The sequence below is a fragment of the Aythya fuligula genome, chromosome W, assembly GCF_009819795.1.
Source record: "Aythya fuligula isolate bAytFul2 chromosome W, bAytFul2.pri, whole genome shotgun sequence".
NCBI lineage: Eukaryota > Metazoa > Chordata > Aves > Anseriformes > Anatidae > Aythya > Aythya fuligula.
Window position 1 is genome coordinate 984203 of NC_045594.1, and position 22643 is coordinate 1006845.

Sequence of the window (22643 nt, forward strand, 5' to 3'; positions counted from 1 at the left end):
CTGGAATAGGTGCCTGGGCTTCTATAGGCAAAACCTATAAAAAACTGCAGTGCTCAGCCACAGCATTGCCCCTACGGGACAACAGCAGGAACTTTTAGGGACTGAATTCATGCTTGTTGGTAAGTTTCTAGAGCTTCTTTCAAAGGTGTGCCCCATTCCTTCAAGGCTTTAAGGACACATCATCAAGAGTAAAACTATTTAAAAAAAAATGAGTTTTCCACTAGAGAGGATCTATGCTTCCATCCCATGCACAGCCCTAACACCCAGAGAAAAAAGCTGAGAACGAGAGCGCTGTTATCTTTCACATAGTGCAGCAGCCTGAGTAAGGACCAGAGCATGCCTTAAATACTGAGGTAAACCTGGCTTGGCAGGAGCTGTTTGAAATAAAGGCAAGCAGACACTATTTAACAGCATTAGAGTGCTTTTAAGGGGAGATTTGTTTCTCTCCATGTTCCCTGCAATGGAGCTTGTCTCCATCTGGCCCCAGCTTGTCTCCTCAGCCTCCTGTTGACAGTGCCAGAAAGAGATATCAGACCAGACAGCTTCTGCCCCGCTTCTCCTTTGAAGGCAGCCCCTTTATCAGCCTAAATCAAGCCATCTGTCCCCGGCCCCCTCCAAGGTGATGCAGCAGACTGCGGAGGAAACACTGCACGAGGTGGGACCAAGAGGTCAAGGAAGCTCCTCGCACGCACAAGAAGCCAAATCAGATCCTCTTCCCCCAGCGCTGGGGGGAAGCCGTTTAGCTGGGAAGGGAGATGAAAGGGTGGCCGCTACCATCAGCACTCCCAGGGACGGGCTCAGACACATGCTCACCGGCCCCTGCTGCTCAGCTCCCTCTGGGCTGCTGCTCCTTCTGCCGCGGAGACGTGGAACAGCCCCAAAGCCCTGCATGGGGCCTCCTGAAGGCTTGCTGGAAGGCAGGGTGCTGCAAGACACGCAAGGTTTTGCTTACTGAACATGACTGCCCAAATCTTTTTGTTTTTGACAGTTGTTTTTTTTTTCATTTGCCAAATGTCTATCTCTGGGACAAAATTCTGCACTCCAGATAGTTCTCAACCTCATTAAAAAATAAATATATATATATATAATGTAATAAATATAAATACACCTTTTTTTTTTTGCTGGGGTGGGGGTGCTGGGAATGTATTTTGTCATCTTCAGCCCTCCCTGCTAAGTGATAACTCCTCAGCAATTGCAGCCTGAGGGTGATGGTAGGCAGAGTCTGCTGGTAGGACTTGAGCTGGATGGGGATGGGGGAAATGGATAGGATGGCTAGCTACGAGGGGCCAAAGGATGTTCTTGGACAGGTTCAAGAAGACAAGGAAGAGTCAGGACGGGGACAGTGAGCATACCATTGCTATTACTTCCCCGGCTGTGTTAAGCTCTAAAAACCCTCCTGCACTGATAAGAAATCAGCAGGGTTTAGTAACCTTGCTTATCCCTGTGGCCTGAGCTTAGCTACAGCTAGTGACACAGAGCTGAGCACTCAGATGGCCCTGATCCCTGCTGCTGCTGCTGTGCCAGATCATGCTGGAATTCCTTTATAGGCCATTTTCCTCTGTTAAAACTGCAGGGAACTGACATTACAAGAAAAAAAAAAACAAAAAAAACAAAAAAAAACAGCAGGGCTGGTTAGCCAAGCTCTGAAATACAGCGACTGCAGCCTAATTTGAGTCCCTGCAACCTATGTGCTATAAAACAGTCTTTAATGACACACTCACGTGGCCTCTTTTCCTTGGTAATTCAGGGGACAGTACAGACCTATGCTAGAGATGAACCAGGGTTAAGCAACCAGGGAAGAGAAACCTAAGTACGTTATTTCTTGCAGAAGCTGCAAGTCATGTAGGGAGCAGGGAAACAGAGTGCACAGGAGGAAAGATGATCTTGTGGTTATACAACCCAGGGCTGTCCTAGGGAACTGGGACCTTTACTCTTGAGCTTTTATGTGAAGTGTGCCAAGCCTCTTAAATCAGATTTCCCACAAAGGGTCACTAATAAGGTCTTTGACCTGCTGTGAGCAACTAGACAGCCTGGCAGGTGCAATGAGACTACAGCAAAATACAAAAAGTGTTGCTTATGAACAGATCGAACCCTATCCATCTGAACAGAGAAATGGTCTTGTATCACAAGACCATGCACTACTCACAGTACATAAGGTATATAGTGGGGAGGAGGCTTAACTTGGCAGTTTGTAAGTAGCTCTGGGCATTCTCGGTAGCCATTAACTCTCCCCTTTTGGCAAGCAGAGCCTTGTGCCAGTGGGTCCATAAGACACAGGAATGGATTCACATCCCAGCCTCACCCCCTCACCCCAATATAACTCAGCTTTGGGATCTGTGTTGTTCAGCCTCACTAACTTCTGTTTTGGAGTAGCAGTCTGGGTACCCATGAAACCCTTGTCTCCTTTTTCTACCTCCTTGATTATTTTCCTCCTTTTAGTACGCAGATGTCTACGACATCTTTTTGAAGGTGGGTGATCAGAAACACATGCAATGTCCCAGGCACCGCGCTACTGATCTAGAACGGCTTCACAGTATCTTGTCTACTCTCTGCTCCCTGAACTTTTGTTCACCTTTTTGTTTTTGTTGCCACAAAACCTAGATAGCTTAATTCGAGTTCCCGACAGTGATGCTGAGTTCTTTCCCACGTGTCTCAGCTATCCTCCTTTTCATCTTTCAAAGCATTTTTAGAAGTGTCTGAATCATTATCCCCATTTTATATTTGGGTAAGCTGAGATACAGAGAGGTGAATCTGTTCAACACAAGAGCAGGAGAGCTGTGTCCTCCTCCCTGATTTTGTCTCTGAGATAAGAGCATTTTCATAAATGCATTTCTACTGAATCCACTTGATAGCATGCACCAGAAAGCAGTGAGTACCAATATTACTCTTCAAACTACACTGCAGGGGAAAGTGGTCAGAAGCTGCAGTTCCAGGACTATATTACAGTCCTGAAAAGTGGTTCCTTCCTACAAGTACTTGATATTAAGCAGAAAATTACATAAAAAAATCGAAAGTCTTGCAAGCCACATCATTCCCCAGACATTTTAAAGGTTGAGTTCAGTATACAGGCTTGTTTCTTTTTCTTATAATCTTCTTTTTCCAGCATTTTTTTTTTCCAGAATTGCCTTGCAAACAGCTTCATGCTCTTTGCTCATTTAATTTTCTCAGGAACTTACTCCTTTCTCATTATCATCCAAACTACTGTAATTCAGACAGAGCTCCCCAATGTGCCAATTATGTCACACATCCCCGATCAATGTAAAGAGTCACCTCTCTACCAATCTGTCACATCTGACAATTTCTGCTTCCTGTGAGTCTCATTTATATAAGGAGATCACAATTAAGAACAACACACGAGCTTAAAAAGAAAATAAAAAATGCACAACTTGCCTTAGTATATTCCCCTAAGGTACCTTCTCAATTGTAGATGTTGAAGCTAAGTCTACACTTGCATCTGCTTCTTTTGCTTTGTACAGAGAAGTGGAGACTAGAAACGAGTCAACAAAACAGAAGAATGGGATCTTTTGGAAGGGTTTCAATTTGATTTGTAAGTTGCCTATAGAATTAATGCATGGGGAAGCATTAAGAAGACCTCCTATTAACACCAAAGTCTTTTTAACTTCATGAGGATGACATAGAAAATACATCCAGATACAGGAGAGACGGTTCACAAAAACTTTCTGTAAGAAAGGTCCCTTGAGCCTGGTTCTACCTCTTTGTCTTCATGGCTTTCAATTAACACTGTGCACAGAAACACTTTCACCTCATTATTTTATTTTCAAATTGTCCTGGTTTCAGTTAGGACAGAGTTAATTTTCTTCCTAGTAGCTAGTAGGGTGCTATGTTTTGGCTTAGGATGAGAAGAGTGCTGATAACACCCCGATGTTTTAATTGTTGCAGAGCAGTGCTTATACTAAACCAAGGACGTCTCAGCTTCTTGCTCTGTCCTGCCAACGGGCAGGCTGGGGGTGCAGCAAGAGCTGGGAGGGGACAGACCCAGGACAGCTGACCCAAACTAGCCAAATGGGTATTCCATACCATCTGACATCATGCTGTGTTGGGTCTGTCTGAGCTGGAGTCACCTTTTCCCTGCAGCAGCCCACACAGTGCTGTGCTCTGCACTCGTAGCTGGAACAGCACTGATATCACTCCAGTGTTGTGTCTATTGCTACGTAGTGCTGGCACAGCATCAGGACTCCTTCCAAGCCCCCAAGAGCCAGCAGGCTGGCGGTGGGCAAGTGATGGGAAGGGGACATTACCAGGGCAGCTGACCTAAACCAACCAAAGGGATATTCCATAACACCTGATGTCACACTCAGCAATAAAAGGGAGGCTCTCGTGGGGGAGGGGGCTGTTCCTCCTGAACAACCACTACGCGTTTTGAGGCCCTGCTTCCCAGGACGTGGCCAAACACCGCTCGCTGATGGGAAGTAGAGAATAATTTTTTTCTCTCTCTCTTTGCTTCCGCGCGGACTGATTGTTTCCTTTGTTTCTTTTTTCCTCCCCATTCCCTTTCCCTTTAATTAAACCTTTCTCATCTCAAACCTCGAGTTCTCTATGTTGTATTTTCTCCCCCTTCCTCTTTGAGGAGAGGGGGAGTGAGAGAGCGGTTGTGGTGGAGCTCGGCTGCCCACCCGAGTAAAACCACCACAGTCCTTTTTTGGTGCCCAACATGGGGCTCGAGGAATTTGAGATAAGGATGATAGTTGATAGAAGTAACGGGCAAAATATGGACAGGATGATTGTTACAAGTTGTGAAGAATTTAAGAAAGCAGTAACTGTAAGATGTTAGTGTGGTGAAGGGACGAGGGGTGGTGTGTGTGTAAAATGTCCACCTTGTCGGTGCTGTGATGATGTTTATTTTGGTGTGGTGAATTCTTTTTCTTTTTAATGTAAGTGAAGTTTGTGAAGGTTGTGATAATTGTAAAGTAAGAGTATATTGTGATTAATCTTAAATATGCTTTTAACAGAGGCGAGGGGTGGAACGTAGTGGGTTTACATGGCAAGGTTTTGGTAGCAGGGGGCCATAGGGGTGGTTTCTGTGAGAAGGATCTAGAAGCTGCCCCATGTTTGGTAAGGGCCCCACTGCTGACCAGAGCCGAGCCAATAAGCGATGTTGTTTTGCGCCTCTGTGAGAGCATATTTAAGATGGAAAAAAACGCTGTGCCACACAGCAGCTGGGAGAGTGAGAGGAGTGAGGAACAGCCTTGCAGGCGCCAAGGTCAGTGGAGAAGGAGGGGGAGAGGTGCTCCAGGCGCCGGAGCAGAAGTCCCCTGCGGCCTGTGGTGAGGACCATGGTGAAGCAGGATGTCCCCCTGCAGCCCATGGACTACCATGGTGGAGCAGGGTTCCATGCTGCAGCCCGTGGAGGAGACCACGGTGGCCCTGCACCGACAGAGGCTGCCGCCTGTGGAAGACCCCTGCCGGAGCAGATTCCGGGCCGGACCTGTAGCCCGTGGAGAGGAGACCACGCAGACATCTCCTTATGCCGAGTCTGTTTTGCCCATTACAATAATTACTGAGTGATCTTCTCGTCCTTATCTCAACCTTTGAGCCCTTTTCATCATATTTTCTCCCCAGTCCTCTTTGAGGAGGAGGAGTGAGAGAGCGGCTGTGGTGGAGCTTGGCTGCCCACTCGAGCGGAACTGTGGCAGAACACTTCTTCCAAGCTCAGGATCGGTGCATCCTGAAGAGTAGGAAATCGGGGAAGGGGGCAGGAAACCTGCATGGATGAGCAAGGAGCTCATCGATAAGATCAAAAGGAAGAGGAAGGTCTATGAAATGTAGAAAAAGGGCCTGTCCTCTTGGGAGGAGTACAGAAGTGTTGTCAGGGCCTGCAGGGATGCAACGACGAAGGCTAAAGCCCACCTAGAGATGAGGCTTGCAAAAGAGATAAAAGATAATAAGAAGGGCTTTTTTTAAGTATGTTGTCCTGGTTTCAGTTAGAACAGAATTAATTTTCTTCCTAGTAGCTGGTGGAATGCTGTGTTTTGGCTTAGGATGAGAAGAGTGCTGATAACACCCTGATGGTTTAATTGTTGCAGAGCAGTGCTTATACCAAGCCAAGGACATCTCAGCCTTTTGATCTGTCCTGCCAACAGGCAGGCTGGGGGTGCAGTAAGAGCTGGGAGGGGACAGACCCAGGACAGGTGACCCGAACTAGCCAAAGGGGTATTCCATACCATCTGACGTCATGCTAAACAATATATAGGGGTGGCTAGCCGGGGGGAGGGGGCCGGACTGCTCGGGGTTAGGCTGGGCATCGGTCAGCAGGTGGTGAGCAATTGCATTGTGCATCACTTGTTTGTACATATTATTATTACTTTCCTATTATCACCATTGTATTATTATTATTATTGTTGTTATTATTATTTTGTTATTATTATTTTCCTGTCTTATTAAACTGACTTTATCTCAGCTCACGGGCTTCACTTTCCATTTCTCTCCCCCGTCCCAGAGAGGGAGGGGGGAGGGTGAGCGAACGGCTGCGTGGTGTTTAGCTGCCAGCTGGGTTAAACCACGACAGTCTTTTTGGCACCCAACGTGGGGCTCGAAAAGTTGAGATAACAGCAGATCTGACCAGAGTGTGTTAAACTAAAATTGGTGTAAGTATTAGACCTGCTTAATAGTCACTTGTCATAATGCTGATTGCTTTAATCTCAACTCTGCTGCACCTGTTTTCCAAATTGAGTATTATAGTACATTATTTTCCATATTTGCTCTCTGTCATGTTGTTTATCCTCTCCGGGCCCTGGTTTCAGACCATTATGGTACTGAGTGTTGTAGCAATGGCTTATGAGACGATGAGATATCTGGTCATGACTCTAACTTGGTATTTGTACTCAGTAACATCGTCGACTCTGTAGTTTGGAAACTGTATCTTGGAAACTATTAGCAATTATACCTATTGTTTTTTTCCATTAGGGAGTCAATCTGTGGAGGGGAAAGGGGAAGATAATTTTTCTTACTTGATTACTCTCCCTTTCTCCTTCACCACCCCTGTATCATCCTGGATCACTCTCCCTTCCTCCTTCACCACCCTCTTATCCTCCGAGCTTGTTAGAATAGCTCTCCAAGATATTGAATATTCTTGGGATACTCAGACCAGCATAGTCTTGTTGTTCTGCCTCCTGAATGCGCTTCAGATTCTGCTTAAAGTTAAACAACTACTTAGGAAGCTCATCCGGAGATCTGCCCGGAGGCAGTATAGTTGTGGGTGGCAGGGAGTATGGGAGGATATGGGCAAGCATCTAGAGCAGTTGGCACCCCCAGTGTTTTGGAAATTCACCCCTGAACAACTGCAAAATCCTCAAAAACTGGCAGAATGATTGAAAAAATGTGTCATGATTCTGGCAGTTCCAAAGTAACACAAATCATTGTAACATGCTGGGGCCTGGCTCATGCCTATCGAGCTGCCATTGATACTGCTATCAACTTAGTGACAGACCCTGCGGCCACTCCAAGCCCTGTGACAGATCCAACGGCCACTGTGACCCCTACGGTGGACTCTGCAGCCGCTCCAGTCCCAGCTCCTGCAGCCACTCCTGTTCCAGCTCCTGCAGCTGCTCCAGTTCCAACTCCTGCAGCTGCTCCAGTTCCAGCTCCTGCAACTGCTCCAGCTCCTGCAGCCGCTCCAGCTCCTGTGGCTGGGTCAGTGAAAAGAGCTGTAGCAGTGCAAGTTGACCCTGCAGAGGGTATTCCAACCTCTGTGGCAGACCCTGTAACAAGGTCAGAGAAACGAGCAGTAGCAGTGCAAGCTGCCCCTGTAGAGAAGGTGAAAAAACGGTATAGAGATTCAGGTCGTTTAGAACGCAGAGAGTCTTCTGCCAAATCTAGGTATAGAGACGACGGAGACGACGACGACACTGGGCCATCATGGATTAAGGGGAGGAAGATGAGGATGCCAAAAAATCAACAGTAACTACCCGAAGCCTAAATGAGCGTGAGTTACGAGATGTGCGAAAAGATTTTGGTCGCTGTATAGGTGAGCAGCTTGTCACCTGGCTGCTCCGATGCTGGGATACTGGAGCCAATTGTGTGGAATTAGAGGGCAGGGAAGCCAAGCGACTGGGATCCCTTGCTAGAGACACAGGCATTGACAAAGCAATTGCAGATGGAGCACAATCTCACAGCCTCTGGAGGCGTCTCCTCTCAGCTGTGAGGGAAAGGTATCCCTTCAAGGAAGAACTTGTATGACTACCAGGCAAGTGGACCACTATGGAGAAGGGAATCCAGTACCTGAGGGAATTAGCCGTACGGGAGGTGATTTATGACGATCCAGACCTCAGACAAACATCCAAAGATCCAGATGAAGTCAGGTGTACACGACCCATGTGGCGGAAGTTTGTACGGAGTGCACCATCATCATATGCCAGCTCATTGGCAATAATGCCTGGAAAGAGGATGAGGAACCCACAGTGGATGATGTGGCTAAACAACTCCGGCAGTACGAAGAAAGTCTCTCTTCTTCCTTACAGGCCTGCGTCTCAGCTGTGGAGAAACTTTCTGAAAAGGTTCACCAACTTGAAGAAAGATTATTTTCCTCCTCACCTGTACAAAGCAGTGTCTCAGCTATCAGGGGTAGGCGTTCATCCACACAAGGAAGACGATATTGTGGGTACTCACCCCGTGCTACCCTGTGGTTTTACTTACGAGACCACGGAGAGGACATGAGAAAATGGGATGGAAAATCTACCGCGACCCTAGAGTCACGGGTACGTGAGTTGCAAAAGAAAACAATCAGGAAAAAGGGATTCTCTGAAAAGTTTGCTGCTCCAACTTCCAGCAGACAGTCCTTCAAACACAGAAACGAAGAAGATTCTGACCAGGGTTAGGGGGGCCCTGCCTCCAGCCAGGGGGAGGAAAGGGACAATCGAGTTTATTGGACTGTGTGAATTCGATGGCCTGGCACGTCAGACGCACAGAAGTATAAGGCTTTAGTAGACACCGGTGCACAATGTACTGTAATGCCATCGAGCTATAAAGGTCCAGAGCCCATCTGTATTTGTGGAGTGACAGGGGGATCTCAGCAGTTGACTGTATTGGAGGCTGAAGTGAGTCTGACTGGGAATGAGTGGGAAAAGCACCGCATTGTGACTGGCCCGGGATGCTCCATGTATCCTTGGCATAGACTATCTTAGAAGAGGATATTTCAAGGACCCAAAAGGGTTCCGGTGGGCTTTTGGTACAGCTGCCTTAGAGACAGAGGGCATTAAACAATTATCTACCTTGCCTGGTCTCTCAGAGGACCCCTCTGTTGTGGGGTTGCTGAGGGTCGAAGAACAGCAAGTGCCAATCGCTACCACAACTGTGCACCGGCGGCAATATCGCACTAACCGAGACTCCCTGATTCCCATCCATAAGCTAATTCGTCAATTGGAGAGCCAAGGAGTGATCAGCAAGACTCATTCACCTTTCAATAGTCCCATATGGCTAGTGCGAATGTCTAATGGCGAGTGGAGACTAACAGTGGACTATCGTGGCCTGAACGAAGTGACGCCACCACTGAGCGCTGCAGTGCCGGACATGCTGGAACTTCAGTACGAACTTGAATCGAAGGCAGCCAAGTGGTACGCCACAACTGATATCGCTAATGCATTTTTCTCCATCCCTCTAGCAGCAGAGTGCAGGCCACAATTTGCCTTCACTTGGAGGGGAGTCCAATATATTTGGAATCGGCTGCCCCAGGGGTGGAAACACAGCCCTACCATTTGCCATGGGCTTATCCAGTCTGCGCTAGAGCAGGGGGAAGCTCCTGAACACCTGCGGTACATCGATGACATTATTGTGTGGGGTGACACAGCAGAGGAAGTTTTCGAGAAAGGGAAGAAAATAGTCCAAATCCTTCTGAAAGCCGGTTTTGCCATAAAAAAAAATAAAGTCAGAGGACCTGCACGAGAGATCCAGTTTTTAGGAATAAAATGGCAAGATGGACGTCGTCAAATCCCAATGGATGTGATCAACAAAATAACAGCTATGTCTCCACCAACTAACAAAAAAGAAACACAGACTTTCCTAGGTGTTGTGGGGTTTTGGAGAATGCACATCCCAAATTACAGTCTGATTGTAAACCCGCTCTACCAAGTAACCCGTAAGAAGAATGAGTTTGAATGGGGCCCTGAACAACGACAAGCCTTTGAACAAATCAAGCAGGAAATAGTCCATGCAGTAGCCCTTGGGCCAGTTCGAACAGGACCAGATGTAAAGAATGTGCTCTACACTGCAGCCGGGGAGAACGGCCCCACCTGGAGCCTCTGGCAGAAAGAACCTGGGGAAACTCGAGGTCGGCCCCTGGGGTTTTGGAGTCGGGGATACAGAGGATCTGAGGCCCACTATACTCCAACTGAAAAGGAGATATTGGCAGCATATGAAGGATTTTGATCTGCTTCGGAGGTGGTCGGTACTGAAGCGCAGCTCCTCCTAGCACCCCAACTGCCGGTACTAGGCTGGATGTTCAAGGGAAGGGTCTCTTCTACGCATCATGCAACTGATGCTACATGGAGCAAGTGGGTTGCACTGATTACTCAGCGGGCTCGAATAGGAAACCCCAGCCGCCCAGGAATCTTGGAAGTGATTATGGACTGGCCAGAAGGCAAATACTTTGGGATATCATCATCAGAGGAGGTGGGTCGTGCTGAAGAAGCCCCACTGTACAACCAGTTACCAGAAAATGAGAAGAAATATGCCCTGTTCACTGATGGGTCCTGTCGTATTGTGGGGAAGCATCGGAGATGGAAGGCTGCTGTATGGAGCCCTACACGACAAGTTGCAGAAGCTGCTGAGGGAGAAGGTGAATCGAGTCAGTTTGCAGAAGTGAAGGCCATTCAGCTGGCTTTAGACATTGCTGAACGAGAAAAATGGCCAGTTCTCTATCTCTACACCGATTCATGGATGGTAGCAAATGCCCTGTGGGGATGGTTACAGCAATGGAAGCAAAACAACTGGCAGCGTAGGGGCAAACCCATCTGGGCTGCTGCATTGTGGCAAGATATTGCTGCTCGGGTAGAGAACCTGGCTGTGAAAGTACGCCACATAGATGCTCATGTGCCCAAGAATGGGGCTACTGAAGAACATCAAAACAACCAGCAGGTGGATCAGGCTGCTAAGATTGAAGTAGCTCAGGTGGACCTGGATTGGCAGCATAAAGGTGAATTATTTATAGCCCGATGGGCCCATGACACCTCAGGCCATCAAGGTAGAGATGCAACATACAGATGGACTCGTGATCGAGGGGTGGACCTGACCATGGACGCTATAGCACAGGTTATTCATGACTGTGAAACATGCGCTGCAATCAAGCAAGCCAAACGGTCAAAGCCTCTTTGGTATGGAGGACGATGGCTGAAATATAAATATGGAGAGGCCTGGCAGATTGATTACATCACATTCCCTCAAACTCGCAATGGCAAGCGCCACGTACTTACAATGGTGGAAGCAACCACCGGATGGCTGGAAACATATCCTGTGCCTCATGCCACCGCCCGGAACACTATCCTGGGCCTTGAAAAGCAAGTCCTATGGCGACATGGTACCCCAGAAAGAATAGAGTCAGACAATGGAACTCATTTCCGAAACAACCTTATAGACACTTGGGCCAAAGAACATGGTATTGAGTGGGTGTATCACATCCCCTATCATGCACCAGCCTCCGGGAAAGTTGAACGATACAACGGACTGTTAAAGACTACATTGAAAGCAATGGGCGCTGGGACATTCAAAAATCGGGATACGCATTTCGCAAAGGCCACCTGGTTAGTCAATACTAGGGGATCTGCCAACCGAGCTGGACCTGCCCAATCAAACCTGTTACGTACTGTAGATGGGGATAAAGTTCCTGTAGTGCATGTAAGAAATATGCTGGGGAAAACAGTCTGGGCTACTCCTGCCTCAGGAAAAGGCAAACCCATTTGTGGAATTGTTTTCGCTCAGGGACCTGGATACACTTGGTGGGTGATGCAAAAGAACGGAGAGGTCCGGTGTGTACCTCAAGGAGATTTAATACTGGGTGAGAATAGCCCATGAACTGAAATGTACCATGTTAATTACTATATAATACTATATGTTATCACTACCATGACTACTATAGGTGACTAATTAGAATGTATGGAAAAGAGTGTAACCTGAGCATGACATAAATGGTATGGAATAAGGGGTGGATAGATGTCCTGGTTTCAGTTAGAACAGAATTAATTTTCTTCCTGGTAGCTGGTGGAATGCTGTGTTTTGGCTTAGGATGAGAAGAGTGCTGATAACACCCCGATGGTTTAATTGTTGCAGAGCAGTGCTTATACCAAGCCAAGGACACCTCAGCTTCTTGCTCTGTCCTGCCAACAGGCAGGCTGGGGGTGCAGTAAGAGCTGGGAGGGGACAGACCCAGGACAGGTGACCCGAACTAGCCAAAGGGGTATTCCATACCATCTGACGTCATGCTAAACAATACATAGGGGTGGCTAGCCGGGGGAGGGGGCCGGACTGCTCGGGGTTAGGCTGGGCATCGGTCAGCGGGTGGTAAGCAATTGCATTGTGCATCACTTGTTTGTACATATTATTATTACTTTCCTATTATCACCATTGTATTATTATTATTATTGTTATTATTATTTTGTTATTATTATTTTCCTGTCTTATTAAACTGTCTTTATCTCAACTCACGGGCTTCACTTTCCATTTCTCTCCCCCGTCCCAGAGAGGGAGGGGGGAGGGTGAGCGAATGGCTGTGTGGTATTTAGCTGCCGGCTGGGTTAAACCACGACATATGTAAACAGTAAAAGGAAGACTAGGGATAATGTAGGTCCTTTGCTGAACAAGGGGGGTATCCTGGTAATGGGAGACATTGAGAAGGCTGAGATACTGAGTGCTTTCTTTGCCTCAGTCTTTGTTTCAAGGACCCCCCCCCCGGGACTCCTTGACCCTGGAGGAAGGAGAAAGAGTCTGGGAAGTGGAGATCTCCCCCCTTGTTGACAAGGGAGTGGTTCGGGAGCGTCTGAGTGGGCTCAAAGCACACAAATCCATGGGTCCCGATGGGATGCATCCACGTGTGCTGAAGATGTTGGGAGAGGTGATTGCCGAATTGCTCTCTATCATCTTTGAAAGGTCCTGGAGAACAGGAGAGGTTCCTTAAGACTGGAGGATAGCCAATGTCATTCCAGTCGTCCAGAAGGGCAAGAAGGAGGATCCGGGAAACTACAGGCCAGTCAGTCTCACCTCTGTTCCTGGAAAGGTGTTGGAACAGCTTGTTCTGGATGCCATCTCCAAGCAAGTGGAAGAGAAGAAGGTTATGAGGAGTAGTCCGCATGGATTCACCAAGGGGAAGTCGTGCTCGACCGACCTCGTTGCTTTCTATGATGGCATCACCAGCTGGGTAGATGGGGGAAGAGCAGTGGATGTCATCTACCTTGACTTTAGCAAGGCTTTCAATACTGTCTCTCATGACATCCTGATAGCAAAGCTGAGAAAGTGTGGGATAGAGGAGTGGACAGTGAGGTGGGTTGAGAACTGGCTGACTGGCCGAGCTCAGAGGGTGGTGATCGGCAGCGCAGAGTCTGGCTGGAGACCTATGACTAGCGGTGTTCCCCAGGGGTCGGTGCTGGGTCCGGTCTTGTTCAACATCTTCATCGACGACCTTGATGAGGGAATAGTGTCTGCCCTCAGCAAGTACGCCGATGACACAAAGCTGGGAGGAGTGGCTGACACCACAGAAGGCTGTGCTGCCATTCAGCGAGACCTGGACAGGCTGGAGAGCTGGTCAGGAAGAAACCAAATGAGGCTTAACAAGAGCAAGTGTAGAGTCCTGCACCTGGGAAGGAACAATCACATCTATCAGTACAGGCTGGGGGACGACCTGCTGGAGAGGAGCTCTGAGGAGAAGGACCTGGGGGTCCTGGTGGACGACAGGTTGACCATGAGCCAGCAGTGTGCCCTGGTGGCCAAGAGGGCCAATGAGATCCTGGCATGCATTAAAAGGAGTGTGGCCAGCAGGTCAAGGGAGGTGATCCTCCCCCTCTACTCTGCCCTGGTCAGGCCTCACCTGGGGTACTGTGTCCAGTTCTGGGCTCCCCAGTACAAAAAAGAGGGATCTTCTGGAAAGAGTCCAGCAGAGGGCCAGAAAGATGATACGGGGCCTGGAGCATCTTCCCTATGAGGAAAGGCTGAGAGACCTGGGTCTGTTCAGCCTGGAGAAAAGAAGACTGAGAGGGGATCTCATCAATGTGTATAAATACCTGAGGTGTGGGAGACAGAGGGATTTGGCCAACCTCTTTTCAGTGGTCTGTGGGGACAGGACAAGGGGTAATGGTCACAAGATAGAGCACAGGAAGTTCTGCACCAACATGCGAAAGAACTTCTTCACAGTGAGGTTGACTGGAGCACTGGAACAGGCTGCCCAGGGAGGTTGTGGAGTCTCCTTCTCTGGAGATATTCAAGGCCTGTCTGGACGCCTACCTGGACAGCCTGCTCCAGGGAACCTGCTTTGGCAGGGGGGTTGGACCCAATGATCTTTTGAGGTCCCTTCCAAACCCTTCAGTTCTGTGATTCTGTGAAAAGTTTTCTGGTCTTTATTTAAAGGTATAGGCTCTGAGAAAGGTATTTAAAGGTATAGGCTCCAAGGAGGATCTGGATAGGCTGCACCGATGGGCTGAGGTCAACTGCATGAAGTTCAACAAGGCCAAGTGCCGGGTCCTGCACCTGGGGCGCAATAACCCCAAGCAGAGCTACAGACTGGGAGAGGAATGGTTGGAGAGCTGCCAGGCAGAGAAGGACCTGGGAGTGATGGTGGATAGTCGGCTGAATATGAGCCAGCAGTGTGCTCAGGTGGCCAAGAAGGCCAACGGCATCCTGGCTTGTATCAGGAACAGTGTGACCAGCAGGGCTAGGGAGGTGATCGTCCCCCTGTACTCAGCTCTGGTGAGGCCGCACCTCGAGTACTGTGTTCAGTTTTGGGCCCCTCGCTACAAGAAGGACATGGAGATGCTTGAGCGGGTTCAGAGAAGGGCGACGAAGCTGGTGAGGGGCCTGGAGAACAAGTCCTACGAGGAGCGGCTGAGGGAGCTGGGCTTGTTCAGCCTGGAGAAGAGGAGGCTCAGGGGCGACCTTATCGCTCTCTATGGGTACCTCAAAGGAGGCTGTAGCGAGGTGGGGGTTGGCCTGTTCTCCCACGTGCCTGGTGACAGGACGAGGGGGAATGGGCTTAAGTTGAGCCAGGGGAGTTTTAGGTTAGATGTTAGGAAGAACTTCTTCACTGAAAGGGTTGTGAGGCACTGGAACAGGCTGCCCAGGGAAGTGGTGGAGTCACCATCCCTGGAAGTCTTCAAAAGACGTTTAGATGTAGAGCTTAGGGAAATGGTTTAGTGGGGACTGTTAGTGTTAGGTCAGAGGTTGGACTCGATGATCTTGAGGTCTCTTCCAACCTAGAAAATTCTGTGAAATTCTGTGATTCTGTGAAATTCAGGGCGCGTGCTCAGTGAGGGGTGGTCACACCTTGGAGGCGGGTAGCTTTTGGGATGGAGGTGTGTTTTTTTGTATTATAATGATATTATAATGAGAAAAAGTTCACTAGAGTACAGCATTTTGTCAAAAACATGACAGGTCATCGGCTCAGGGTAACAAATGTGCAGCTTTCGGTCCCGGTGTGCACCAGAACAGTCGAGTCCCCCTCTTGTCACAGAGCCTAGCCGCGGTGTCTCCGCTCCGCTCTACGCTCTGTACTGTTTCATAGAGTCAGCACACCAGGTTCCCCTAGTGTGGTAACATCTAAGATTGGAAGCCTAGGGAATGCTCAGGTAATGCAGCTACACCCTACCCTGAAAGCCTCTTCAATGCTGTACATTTTCTTTAAAATGTGAATAGTAGTTTAAGTTTCCTAGTCACTTTAGGCAATTACTCCACAACATCTTACTTGAAATAATGGGCTCCAAAACAGAATGTTTAAGCTGAAGCCCAAGGGATAGAGAGGAGAGCATGAGAGACTCTTTCATGAGGTTTGCAGGTTACATTCCTGCCGTACATCCCTCTGTGACACTTCCCTTTCTCTTCCAGAATATGCCGTTACTGACCATTGTTCGGCCTGACTCAGTATAAATCTCACATCCTTTATCCCTCTACTTTTATGCTTTCTCACATAGATCACACAAATCTGTGCACATCTTGTACATCTCAGTTCCCAGTGTTTTTTTTGTTTGTTTGTTTGTTTTATACTCTATGCTTATAGATATTTCATGTTTATATTGTAGTGGTACCTAGAGGCTTCAGGTCTGTTGTCTAAAATACTGTGAGTCTGTGCTTTTACATACCTACCTATGCACATCAGAGTCCCTTCTCCGCAAGCATGCCATCCACAGCTACATTCATCAGGACAACCTTGTGTGTCACAGCTTGAGGCAGAGCCAATCTGCAAGTATCATATTGTAATAAATGACTGAGTCCCAAATAGGATTGCAATTAAAGTTTACAATTTATTAAACGAATGGAGGCAAGCAAACAGTGCTGGGTGCGCCGGGAGTCTCCGCTCCACCAAGACACACACAAGTTTCATCAGGCGGCTGGTTTTTATGCTCCTAGGCTAATACATATTCATCACCACTTTTGGAAAAGGCAGGGTTATTATAATTAGTTTCCCGGGACCCGAACCATCCCATGGACGCATGCGTATCAGTCTCCGGTGGTCCCTCTGGGGGTCGCTGATACTGAAGGCTCGTAGTCTTCCTCCCAGGCTTTGTCCTTTGGTTGTTCTTCAGCTTCCCCCCTCTCCTTATTTAGTAGTCTCTGGGCTGGATGTCAGAAAGTTGTCTCGTGCAATAGGCAGCAGTTATCTCAAAAAACTCACCCCTATTCTCTTATCTTCCAGACCCGAGTCTCAAGGTTTACCTTTCAAACCCTCTATCAACATGAACTGCTAGACCATTCTTTTGCCAGATACAAGAACTATATACACTAACCACTCTGTTTCTCTTGGACTTGTGGTTATACAAGGTGATGTAAGACAGAAGGTCACATTTCATCATGAGGCCCTAGCATTGTTCCACATTGGCATGAATCAGATTAATATATTTCACAATATGATTTCTGTTCCCAGGGCAGAGAGACTGAAGATGTGAATACCTATTAGTGGGAGCAACGTTCTAGCCCAGGAGCCTGGGATGACAACATGGGAATGATAGAAACTTCTCAGTGACCCAAATGTATACCCTGCATTTGGGGTGCATGAGTTTCTCACTTGTTTTTGTGCTAAGTCAGTTTCTCATGCACAGAACATCTATCACATTTTCAAGCTCATTGTTTTATGTGGGGAAAAAAAAAAAAAAAAAGCAAAACACTTGGGCTTGTCCTTTCCATGGCCCTTTCTATGTGATCCACATGGGCAGCTTCAGAAAGCAGGAGTCTGCTGGGCTGCAAGTGCTTGCTGTAGGCCGTAACGCACACATTGGTACCAGGACTTCCAGCATCTTTAAGTTGGACAGAAGACAGAACACACATCAGCAGCCTGTATTGGAGAGAGACAAAGCTAACTGGATGATATTCTTGAGCAGCCAGATCATAATGATTTAGCTGCTGATAATCAGACCGATGCCTCTGAACTGAGGAGAGAAGTGATGGGTACAGCCTTGTATGTTGGGTCTTTCCGTGAGATCAGAGGGTGAGAATGTTGTCTGTAGGCACTCTTCCCCCTCTGCTTTATTAAAAAGCAGAGCTGCTTTAATGATCACAGAATTCCCCACGGAGAGCAGAGTGGAGAATGTCTTCTAGTGACTGCAAGAATGACTGATCTTGAGGGTTGGAAGGGTGGGCAAGTAGAGGCATCTCAGTTACCAGCCCTGTTCTTAAGGGGCAGCTGAAGGCCACAAAAACTGCATGCCCATTCCCTTCCACGTGCACTAGGGTCCCAGAGGAGTCATGGTGCAGGCTTGTTAAGCTCACAAGATGTCAGAGGTGTTGACTGTGAAGGATGTGAAAGGAAGCTGCTTTTCCAAAGGTGCTTCAAGGGTGTATTTGCACCCAGCTCCATTGCTCAGGGTGTAACACTGCAGTTTGGTGGCTGTTTGGGGTTATTCTTCCCCATAGTCAGTGTGGGCTACTGGGAGAGGCAGGCAGTAAGAGTAAAAAGACTGTTGACCTGGAAAGGGGAAGAAGAGTGGAACAGAGAAAGAACAAAAACCCTACTCGGCACCCCCTGATTTAAGTTTAAAGTGGTTTCAGCTCCTCTCCATGCTCCTGCATACCAAGGATTCACACTGATGCTGTACCATGAAGGTTCATTGGAACTAATTTCTGATGTTCAGACACGGCACGTTGTACTCACTGCAGGACGTGGCTGTACCTAGCAGGAGGCAGAGTTTTCATGGTCTGTTGTGTTGAGCCCAGAAGAAGAAAAAAATGATAAGGAAATGCCCCACCATTCAAATGCTACTGTTACCTATGCCCAATTAAGCTGTGAGCATGTGGGGAGAAAACTTTGATTAAACTCTGGCCCCAGCCAAATGTTCATGCAGCAGTCTGATTGAATGTTTTTGTTTTTTTTTTTTTTCCCTAGGAGGCATAAAGAGGTCTCAGGAACAGCCAAAAAAAACCCAAACAATCAAAAAAAAACCCCTAAAATGTATTAATTTCTCAGAGCCATTTTGGAGCCACTGCAGCCACTTGCCTTTTTATTGGGAGTGTTATTTGCCTCCCAGGGAGCAGAGAAATCACATCACCTGGCCTGGGACAGGTCACACCGCATAGCTGTGGCCCTGATGCTGGGGTCCAAGCTGAATGCATTGTCTAAGGAAGGCTTGTAAAAAAGGATAAAGCCACAAGTGAATTCCAGTAGCAAAAGCACATGGTGAATCTCGGTCTGCTTGTAGGCATCCACAAACAAAGGACTAATTAGTCGAGTAAATGTTTCTCTGGGTAGATTTACTATAGAGAGAAATGTGTGCATTCAGTATGCACGGAGGCAAGGGGGCAGCTCCAGCTGAGCCACAAGAATGCTGTCGTGCTCGTGCTCATGCGGAGCCCTGCGCATTGCTGCAGAACCAGGGTTATGCCAGTGCCACAGACAAGGCTCGCTCATGCTGGGGACGCTGTCTCTGGCCCAGATCAGTGTCCTTTTGGTTCAGTTTTGCAATTCAGAGGGAGCAGGCCTGGCCCGTGCACCACAGCGGTGGTTGCTCGGTAGTCAGTGGTGGGGGAAGGAGCGAGCTCTCCAGGGACTGATTCATCAGCTGGGCATTTGAGAGATAGATCACATATTGCAAGGAAATCAGAGGAGCTATTCTGAAGTTGAGACCATAAAATAGCTTCTGACACAAAAAATAAGGATGACTATTCCGAGTCCGATTAAAGGCCTCACCTACCCCTTCATCGTGTCCCTGTAAGAATGAGAACTGGGTGAGCCCTGCCTCCCTGGTTCACTCCCTCCAGTGATCTGTGCCTCTAGGGCTGCCTAAGCTGGCAGCAGTTCTTTAGTATTTGATAGTCCTGATGGATATCCCTTCCATGCATTTATCTCACCCTTTCCTGAGCCCCTTTTAGCATCCACAGTAGCCTGTCACCTGTAGTATGTAGAAGTACCGAGTTTGTTTCCAGCTGTTGCATGTTAACATTTGATAGCCCTTTGTTGTAGAAAATAAAGGCTGGCTGATCCCTATTCGCCTTCTCATCCCATTCAGGATCATTTAAACTTGTAGTTTAAAGTAGAAGAATGCTGTTACCCTTCTACTCTTCATTGCTGATTCACCTTCAACTTGGTGTCCTTGGTGTCCTGTCAACTTGACTCCTCGGTCCTTTTCTTCAGAACTTACTGACTGAAGGAGAACTCACTGAGCTCACAGACTGATTTCTTTCTGTGACAGAAGAGCAACAGTCCCTTGCTTTGAAACTCACTGACTGTCTTGCATTGCATAGAATCACAGAATCATAGAATATCCCGAGTTGGAAGGGACCCATAAGGATCATCAAGTCCAACTCCTGGCACCACACAGGTCTGCCCAAAAGTTTAGACCATGTGCCTAAGTGAACAGTCCAAACGCTTCTTAAATTCAGACAGGCTTGGTGCAGTGACTACTTCACTGGGGAGCCTGTTCCAGTGTACAACCACCCTCTCGGTGAAGAACCTCTTCCTGATGTCCAGCCTAAACTTCCCCTGCCTCAGCTTAACACCATTCCCGCGGGTCCTATCACTGGTGTTTACAGAGGATAGGTCACCTGCCTCTCTACTCCCTCTCATGAGGAAGTTGTAGACCGCGATGAGGTCCCCCCTCAGCCTCCTCTTCTCCAGGCTGAACAGGCCCAGTGACCTCATCCGCTCCTCATATGTCTTCCCCTCTAGGCCCTTCACCATCTTCGTCACCCTCCTCTGGACACTCTTCAACAGTTTTACATCCTTTTTGTACTGTGGTGCTGTGGTGGTTCCTCTCGAGTGGGCAGCCAAGCTCCACCACAACCGCTCTCTCAATCCCCCTCCTCAAAGAGGAACAGGGAGAAAATACGATGAAAAGGGCTCAAAGGTTGAGATAAGGAGATCACGCAGCAATTATTGTGACAGGCAAAACAGACTCGGCATAGGGAGACAGTAGGATTTATTGCTAATTACTAACAAGCTAGAGAAGTGAGAAACAAAGGAAAGAAACCAAAAGCACCTTCCCTCCCCATCCACCCTCTTCCACCTCCTCCCCCCGAGCGGCGCAGGGGAACGGGGGAATGGGGGTTATGGTCAGTCTACAGCGCTTCTTCTCTGCCGCTCCTTCTAGGTCACTCTCATCCCCTGTGCTGTGGGGTCCCTCCCATGGGATGCAGTCCTTGGTGAACTGATCCGGCGTGGGCTTCCCACAGGCAGCAGCTCTTCCAGAACTGCTCCAGATATGGGTCCGTACCACGTGGTCCATCCCTCAGGAGCAAAATGCTCCAACCGTGTTTTCTTATCATAAAAGGAAATCAAATCTGTTAGGCAGGACCTACCCCTCATGAACCCATGTTGGCTGGGACCAATGACTGCATTGTCCCGCAGGTGCGCTTCAATAACTTGCATTGCATACAGGTGTCAGCGCCAAATCATAGGTTGCATTTTTACTAGAAAATCTGTAGAAATCTCCAGAAACTGAGAGATGGACAATATTATTAGCTACTTTGGAGTGGTATTTATCGATATTTAGTTTCTCACGATTTGTTCTATTTCTACAAAGTGATGGTTTCGTCAGATATTGGACTTAATGCTGGATGTTTTTCCCTGTGCAGGTGTACCTATTATAAATCAGAATTCATATACCCATATTTGTATATATACATATGCATGTTCAATTTAGTTTCTAGCTGGGAAGAAGCAAACACATTGGAAAATCAGTGGTGCTAAATAGATATAGGTCCAACAGGTTTGAAATTTGACATGAAAGGATTTTAAATACTTTCATCAGTGCTGGAGCCAAGTGAATTGGTAGCTTATCTCTGTGTGAATGCTCTGATGCACTGTAACACTGAATACAGCACTACCTGGATTAGGTTGTCTGCAAGTGTATACGATGGAGCAGATATAAGTTTTGGGAGCTTTTGTTTTAGGGGGATTCCAGTGAAAATTTCTGTGCTGACAGATACTAAAATTAAATCTTCCCATTTTGCCACAAAATAGGTCCAGTATGGGAAATACAGGCTTCTTCAGTCTTCTCCAAGATGAACCGGAGATTGAATTCACCTTTTCATTTGGTCTTAATTCCTTTTGAGCCAGACTTACACAGCTGGTCACGAACTTTTTAGTTTTAATCACGAGGTTGACTGATCCACTTAGAACTCAGTTGAAACTGTAGTGTGTTTCATATGACACACCAAAGAGTCATCATATGAAAATGGCTTGGGACTATTGCCAGCCCGGGCTGAATTTGATCTGGTGACCCACCCTCCATATTATATTCCCAATATCATCTATCATGTGTCTGATGTTGAAATCTGGCATTTCCAGAAATACTTTAAACATACTAAACATACTTCCAGAGTTATGTGATTTTCCCCTAGGTTTCAGCCATTTGAAACACCAGCATACTCTCTGCTCCCTCTGAACGTGTGTGGGGATGGACTAGCCTAATAGTCAGTTAGAGAAGTGACTGCATAACTTTTAGCTAAACCGTTCTGTTCTGTTTCATTTTCTATCTCCACAGGATCCAACAGCTGCATCTATTTCGGACAGAGATTGTGATACGAGAGAGGGAGAGACTGTAGCCATGAACTATAAGCCTCCCCCACTCCAAGTGAAATTAGGTGAGTCTTTGCTGATGAAGAATGAGAAGGCTGAATCTAGGGTCTGTAATATGTTGAGGTGCTAGTGGGATCATAAGCAGATCTCCATTTATATGACTGAATGTGCCAGCTCAGCTCAGAAATCTCACAGAGCAATTTATCAGTGTGATTCCACTGCTCAGGGAACTGACCTACGAACGTTGAAGGACGCTTTGTCTTGGGCTGTGGTAGAGGTCTTCTTCAAAAGGAAGGCTTAGCTTTTTAAACTCACAGATTTTCATCAAGCTAAGATTAAGGCTTGGCCAGAAAAAGAATGAAGATAATATAGAAGGACTGTAAAAAGAAGAGGCCAGGATGACTGCAAACAAAAGGGAGAGGAACAGAGACTTGGACCATTACCAGGAAAAGACAGAGTTGTGTTGTTGTGAGGTGGAGGGACTGTGGGT

At 47.5% G+C, this 22643-nt stretch overlaps 1 protein-coding gene across 2 annotated transcripts in view; it reads left to right on the top strand.

The window, feature by feature from the left end:
- The window catches only part of LOC116501254 (protein FAM219A-like), a 138855-nt gene that overhangs the window by 37466 nt on the left and 78746 nt on the right, over positions 1–22643 (top strand). For both annotated transcript variants that reach the window (XM_032206775.1, XM_032206776.1), the window contains exon 2: positions 22119–22218. In XM_032206775.1, the coding sequence (XP_032062666.1) occupies positions 22119–22218 (100 nt within the window). The remainder of the gene's footprint in view (positions 1–22118; positions 22219–22643) is intronic.